At 51.0% G+C, this 7,480-nt stretch overlaps 1 protein-coding gene across 1 annotated transcript in view; it reads left to right on the forward strand.

Moving 5' to 3' along the window:
* AP3B2 (adaptor related protein complex 3 beta 2 subunit) overlaps nucleotides 1-7,480 on the forward strand; it is a 44,246-nt gene that overhangs the window by 9,397 nt on the left and 27,369 nt on the right. Inside the window, exons 5-6 of the mRNA XM_011376118.2 lie at nucleotides 7,003-7,078; nucleotides 7,230-7,304. Coding sequence (XP_011374420.1) covers nucleotides 7,003-7,078; nucleotides 7,230-7,304 — 151 coding nt within the window. The remainder of the gene's footprint in view (nucleotides 1-7,002; nucleotides 7,079-7,229; nucleotides 7,305-7,480) is intronic.

Genomic DNA, 7,480 nt, shown 5'->3' on the forward strand with positions numbered 1-7,480 from the left:
CCAGGGGTACAGAGTCAGAGCCTCCCAGGCCTGGCTCCTCCTACAAATCCATTTCCCCTCATTCTTGTACCCACGTTTTCATCCCGGGCTCTTACCTGGCGCCTTGCTCCTATGGTTCAACCCCACCTTAACTCGCCTCTTCCCCGGACCCCAGCTCTGCCTTATTCCTTCGTTCTTAGTAAATTCTGAAGTATATTTAGGGGCCTACTACGTGGAGTCTTGTCCTAGTCTCTGAATACAGCTGTGAACATGAAACAGTGCTTGTCTTCAAGTTGCTCTAGAAGGGAGCGCAGAAGAGGAATCTGTCGGTGACAAGTCAGTTTAGTGGGGATAGTGGGAAGGGTGGAGGAGCTGGTCCCTGGCCCAGGAGAGGGGAGACGTAAGGATGTTCCAGGCAGGCGGGAGTGTTGGAAGGTGAGGAGGTGAAGGAGAGCCATTTGACAGGTCTGTAGATACAGGTGCAGTGTGGCCAGAATCACTGTGCAAACCACTGGAGTAACTAGAAAGGAGGGTGGGGAAATGCCTTTTGGGGGGCTGCTGAAGGTTTCTAAGCAGGTCGATGTCAGATTTGCATTTTAGAAGGATCTCGGGCTGGATTGTAGAGAAGAGATTGGAGGGTGTGTGGGACTGAGCAGGAGACAAGTGAGTATGGAGTATTGAAGTTGGTGGGGGCGGAGGGAGGTGATCTGGTGATGGCCTAGAGTAGAGGAAGGGTAGAGGACTTGAGGGCTGTTAAGGAGGTAGAAGCCACAGACCTGATGACCGATTGGAAGAGAAGTGAGAGGAAGAGGCTGGGAGAAGACAGGGATGATACCCCAAAATTGCTAGTTATTGCCGCTGGATAGATGGTGGTGTTGTTCAGTGTAAATTTGTGGAAAAGAGCGTTGAGCCCAGCTTTGGGCATGCTGAGATTATAAAGTCAGAACATTCTAGTCCAGTTGGTAGGTGGAGATTAAGATTTGGATTCCAGGGAAGAGAGAGAGGGACAGAGAGTATTAAAGCCATGTAAGGAAGTGAAAATTAACCCAAGCAGAGTGTACAAGTGCAGTGAGGTCACAGGTAGGACCCCTGAAGACACCAACATTAGAGGTGATCAGAGAGCAGGGGGGAAAGTGTTTCAAGGTAACCGAGAGAAAGTAAACCGAAAGGCAACAGGAAAATAAAATATTCCAAGAAGAAGGAAGCCATCAGTAGTGTCAGTGCCCATTGAGGTCAGGTCAGACAAGGAAAAAAATTTGTGAGCATTGATTTGACAAAACGCAGGTCAACCCCTCCCTGCTCTATTCACTACCTCTTGCCCTGAGAGACCAGTTCTGGCAAAGTCATCGGAAGAGCTAGGTTGTTTCCCCCCAATATTCTATTATGAACATTTTGAAACCTACAGAAATGTTGAATAAGTAATACAATAAATATATGTATACCCTTCACCTAGCTCCAACCGTTGTTGACATGGTGCCAAATTTGCTTTATCTAGCCATCTAATCATAACATATTTTCGGCTGAATCATATAAGTTGCAGACATCATGACCCCTGAGCCCTCAGTTCTAATCAGCATCTCAAGCTAGATTAAAGTGAATAGTTACGTGACTAGAAGCTGAATGAGTAAAACCCCTGTGAATGGGAATTTTGCCTTCGAGAAGTTCGACTGGAAAGGGGAAAGAGGGAAAGAGCTGCTGGAGGAGAACACTGTTTCCGGGTTTATTTTTGTTTTTGTTTGTGCGTTAGGATCGAGAGCCCGGAGCAAGTTTCACTGTGATGGAGAGGAAGCAGCAGAGTGGGAGAAGCTGGCGGGGGTGGACGGAAGTGCAGCCAGCCCCCCAGTGATGGGAGGGGAGGCTCACGGGGCTGGATGGGAGGACCGGCTGGGCTGCGAGGAGGGCAGGACGCGAGGAGAGCACAGACCTTCGGGAGCTGTGGGGGATTTTATCTAAGGCAAGGCTGTGGGTGGGAACTTGAGGCTGGCCAAGGGGTTTTGAACTAACCGTGAATAAAGCCACCCACCCCTGGCAGGGGAAGGGCAGTGAGGACGAGAGGGCCAAGTGAGTAGTTGGAGGGATGATCTGGGGGGCTCAGGCCAGGTAGGGAGGAAAGTGAGACAAGAGGGTTCAGGTCAGAGTGAGGAATGTGCAAGATGTCTGAGGAAGAGAAGTTCTAGGGAGGCAGAGGTCCGGCAGTGGCCTGGGAGTGGAGAGGAGAGGGCACCTCTCGCCTCTGTCTGGATCAGCTCCGCAGCCCCTAGCCTCCTGCCCGGGGATTGGGGCTTGGCTTAGTCCCCAGTCTCCTCCCCTCCTGAGTCCTTGTCTCTGAGCAGTGAAGAGGAAACCAGAGCCTCTCACCCTGCCAGTGTCTGGTTTCTGAGTTTCGGGGGCGAGCTGTCTGGTGACAGTAACAGGCATCCCCAGCTCCCTGGCCAGCTCAGTCCCATCCCAGAGCGGGACCTGGTGCCCAATGCAGCGATTCCTGCAGCTGCCAGGGGCCGTGATGAGGCCAGGGTCCAGAAGGGCCTGTGCGGCCGATCAGGAGGCCGCCAGCCCCGTGCTGGCACCCGAAGGTGGGCCCCCACCCTGGTACCAGGCCTTACAGCCTGAGGAGCTTCGGTGGCTGCAGGCACCAGAGGAAGACACAACCCCAGAAGCGTCTCTGGAAGGACCTTGCCCGGAGCCTGGCCAAGGCCAGAGTCAGAGCCAGCCACTACGGTACAGAGGAACCCCCAGGGGCCCCACCCAGCTGCCACTCAGCCCAGACTCCTCCAGTCCCACCTCCCCAGGAGCAGGAGGCCTGGGCTGGCATTTCAGGTCCCGGTGGGGTGGGTAAGAGTGGGTCAGGGGACACAGTATGGGGACCAAGAATACGAGTGGGGGTAATGAGGGGCATAACTCCCTGGAGCCCGAGAGGAGGAGGATCATGAAGTGTCTTTGGATTGAGGTCTCACACTGACCTTTTCCTTGCCTCAGGCCCTGGTGGCTAGACTGGGTTCCAGGTGCGGTGTGAGGACAGGCTGAAGCTCATACACAGTTTGCCAGCCTCTCCTGGCTCGTGAATTGGAACTGGTGCGGTGAGGGGAGGGAGGCAGGTGGACATCAGAGGAGGTGAGCCCCATTGGCCTCGAATGCCATGCTTTACCCCCAGCTGGCTCCACTCAGCCCCTCAGGCCAGGCCAGGGGTCAAGTCAGAGTGAGCAAGTGTAAGGGGACCTGGGGACCTGACCAAGAGTAATGTTTCATGGCCTCGGGGTGTTGCTGTGCCTCTGTCCCTTCCTCTCCCTCTGGGGAACGTGAGCTGGTGGGAGTGAGGATGAGAGGCTCAGGGTGTCTCACCCCAGGAGGGGGTTGCCATCTGTGTCACTGGGTATCTGGCAGTCCTGCCTGTGCTGTACGCCCAGCGGGCCCTGCTCGACCTCCTTGGCCCAGGGCCTGGAGCCCTCGGGCCTGAGGTGTGTTCACCCAGCCGAGTGAGTGAGAGCAGTAGGGTGCCCCGGCGCGGACCTGCGGGTGTGTGCATTTGACAAAGGTCTGTGGCATTCGTGCGTGTGGTGAGGACACCTGGGTGTGAGGAACTGCTTTAGAGAACACTCATAGTTAGATGGCTAACTCCCACTGCTCCCAGGGAAGCCACCCCAGGGTGACAGGCAAGGACACCAACCTGACCCCTCACGGGAGGTCACAGGATCCATGAGGCTGGGTATATTTTATCTTAGAAGCCTAAATTTATCATCAAAAATCTCAAATAGGAGGCCAGTGGCCATTTTGGTGAACGAGTATTGTCAGAAGTGTGTGTGTGTGTGTGTGTGTGTGTGTGTGTGTGTGAGATGGGTGTGTGTGTGTGTGAGATGGGTGTGTGTGTGTGAGATGGGTGTGTATCTGTGTGGGACGTGCATCTGTGAGGGCGTGGGGGAGAGCATGGAGAGGTCTGTGTGAGTATATGCCTGTGGGAATGTAGGTATGGATTTGGGGGTGTCCATAAGTGTGTGGAGGTTAGACGTGTGTGTGTGTCTGTAGGTGTGTGTGGCAGGGAGAGGTATGTGTGGAGACTGTGTTTTTGAAGGAAGTACCTGTGTGGCGTATGTGCCTATGACAGTGTTTCTATGGGGTTGTGGGCGGGGGGTGGAGGTGGGGTTATGGGTGTATGTATGGATTGTATGGGTCTGGAGGCATACGTGTTTCAGGGTTCTGAGTGTCTGTGGGGCGCAGGTATGTCTGGGGTTTATAGGAGTGTCTGTGGTACATATGGGCAGTTCTGGCATTTGGTGATGGTATTGGGCTGTGTAGGCGTCTCTGGGGTGAAAGGTGACCGTGGGGCATCTGTAGAGAAGACCCTGGGGTGCATTGGGTTCCGTTTGTGTATTGGGGCAGGTGGTGCCCAGCTCCGTCATTTTTCCCGGACCCTTGGAACTGCCCAAGCTGAGCTCAGTGGTCTGTACCACTGTCTATACCACCGTTGTCCTGAGCTCAGGCCCCCTAGGACCTGACCCCCCTGGTCTGCATTTGGGAGAGTGATAAGGTGCTTGTGCTCTGGACCTGGCTTGGCCATGGGGGAGGAGAAGATGTCTTCTGGTTTGGGGGCATTCTCCCTCGCCTGCCACTTAGTAGAGATTTAGATCGACGGGAAGGGCTGGATATCTTCTGCATTCACCTGACAGCCAGCAAGGCCTCTGTGTTCTAGAAGGCATCATCTTTCTACTTTGCTTTCCATCAAAACCCTCTTCAGGAGACACTTCCTAACATGCTTGGAACGTGAATTCTGAGCACCCCTTTTGTCTTTTCTGTTTTTATCTGTTAAGTGCTCAGTTATGTCTACAAAACGCAGCCCTGTGACTAGGTATGTGAGATTTCTGATTCCTCTCTTCCTCTTAGCATTTGTCACTTACTCATTTCTCAGCCTCAGCAGCAGCCGCATTGGCCTCTTCATGACTATTGTCACACTTTTCTCATTCCTTATATTGCTATCCCCAGCTTATGATTTTTTCTATGGTTTCTAAATGTTTCGCTTCTGTGACTAAGTTTGCACACACTGCTTTTTAATTTCTACCTTTGGTGATAGTTCTCCAGGCTGGGTTCTCAAGCCTGGACAGAAGCTGTGGGCTATCAGAGTGTCATTTGGGAGACTGGAGAACGTGCAGGGCCCCACACAGAGTTGCTTACCACATTTCGGAGTTGTCTTGGCAACATATGAGCGCATCTGTTGGCCCACAGCTCTGTCAATTGTGTGTAGACACGTTTTCCTACGGGTTTATTCACAATTCTTTGTTCACTTCTTTGACCACCGGCCCCGGGGACCTCTGAGTGTGGTTGGGCAGGTTGTTCACTGCACAAGGGTACCTGGCCAAGAATACCAACCCATGACCTATTCGCTGAGTGGGGAGCAACAGCTCAGGGTAGTGTCTACCTGGAGGGGCAGGCAGCTGGCGATGGGCTTGCAGCAGCCCTGACAGTGAAAGCTGGATATGGGCCCTATAAATTTATATCAGTACTTTATCTGTTTTGATTATTAAACTTTCACCATATCCTAAATATTTTTCCTTTTGTTGCTGTTATGGGTTAAATTCTTTCCCTCTCAAATTCATACGTTGAAGCCCTAACCTCTAATAAAGCAGAGTGGACTGTATTTGGACATAGGGCCCTCAAGGCAGTAATTAAGTTGAAATGAAGTCATTAGGGTGAGCCCTAATCCTGTATGGCTAGTGTCCCTATAAGAAGAGATGAGGACACAGACACACTCAGAGAGAAGACAGCCACCTATAAGTCAAGGAGAAAAGCCTCAGGAGAAACCCCACTGACACCTTGATCTCAGACTTTTTAGCTTGCAGAATTGTAAGAAAATAAGTTTGTTGCTTAAGCCACCCAGTTAGTGGTCATTTGTTACCACAGCCACAGCAAATGAATACAGTTGCCTTATTTTTTTTCTTAAATGTAGTTTTTATATACTAAAGTTAAAAAAATTTAGCCATCTTGTTACTGATAATGTCATGACCTCAAAGATAAAAAAAAATTCCCTTTCCTCTTCCATATTTTAAAATAATTTAACAAATAAATGTGAAAATTATTTTGGTGTGAAATATGTATACAAGTTAAGTTTTTTGCTGCCTGCCTGTTGTCCAAACAGTGTTTATTGGGGGAGGGGGAATCTTTCTTCCATTGGTGTGTTATTTGTTACTAACACATTAATTTAGATCCACTTGTGAAGTGTCCCCCTTTGACTCTATTTTTAATCTAGTACTATAGATCTTTTATCATTGTCACAGTTTGCATTTTAAATTCCGGTAAAATGAGTTGTGTGTCACTGTTCCATTGTTCTCTTCTTTTCCCTAAAATAGTCTTTGGAGTTACTACCTATTTTTTTTTTTTTTTTTTCCTTTTCCAGATGAATTTTACTGTCACTTCATGAAGTTTGACTAAATGCTCCTGTTGAAATTTCAGTGGGCATTGCATGAAATCTATGTATTGGCGTGGGGACTACTTTTATTCTCCTTGGTCATTTATTCAAATCTTCATTTATTTCTCCCATGAGGGTTGAATGGCCATTGAATGTTGAGGGATAGGTCTGGCCTTTGTTATGAGTGTCTGGGACCCATCCCGTCCTTGGAGTCAGCTCAGTCTGTGGGTTCAGGGCCTGGGAGCACACTCAGTGTAGGGCAAGGGCATCTTGGTCTTGCTTTGACAGCCACCTCTTTTCCACTGGCGCAAGTTCCTTCTCATCCATCCAGCTGGCCATTTCCTGGGCAGAGTCTTCACCTTTCCCACCCCAGACCCTTCCTCTGTCTCCTGGCTCTATGTCCCTGGCTGTATTAGTTTCCCAGGACTGTAACAATGTACCACAAACTGGGTGGCTTAAAACAACAGAAGTTTATTGTCTCACAGTTTGGGAGGCTAGAAGTCTAAAATTGAGGTGTCGGCAGGGCCACCTTGCCATTTCCTGTGTCCCTTCTTTCTGCCTGGATCCTCCTAAGTAATAGCCCCACCCCCATTCTGTGCCTTCAGCTGACCCCTTGTGCCTCTCGCCAGGCATGACGACCTGAAGGAGATGCTGGACACCAACAAGGATTCCCTCAAGCTGGAGGCCATGAAGAGGATAGTGGCGGTGAGGAGCAGGGAGGGGCAGGGAGGGGACCTCCTTGGGGGAAGGGCCTGGGCTCAAAGAGCAGCTCTCCTTGGCCCCTTGTGCACCTCCTCCTATTAAGGGCTGGCTTTCTCCCTTCTCCTTCTCCCCTGACCTTGACCCCACCACTCAGATGATTGCCCGGGGAAAGAACGCCTCAGACCTGTTCCCCGCTGTGGTCAAGAATGTGGCCTGTAAGAACATAGAGGTAAGCACTCCCCAGTGAGGGGTCTGTCATACCCACATCCACCAAGAAGACACTCGAGCTGGTCGGGGGTGAGGAAGGGAACCATGTGGCCCCTGGGTGACCAACCTGCTCAGAAATGGCCCTAGTCCAGGAAGAAACACTATCCACATATCCTTGAACTAGGTGTGGATCAGAGT

Source organism: Pteropus vampyrus, unplaced genomic scaffold (genome assembly GCF_000151845.1).
Source record: "Pteropus vampyrus isolate Shadow unplaced genomic scaffold, Pvam_2.0 Scaffold286, whole genome shotgun sequence".
Classification (NCBI taxonomy): Eukaryota; Metazoa; Chordata; class Mammalia; order Chiroptera; family Pteropodidae; genus Pteropus; species Pteropus vampyrus.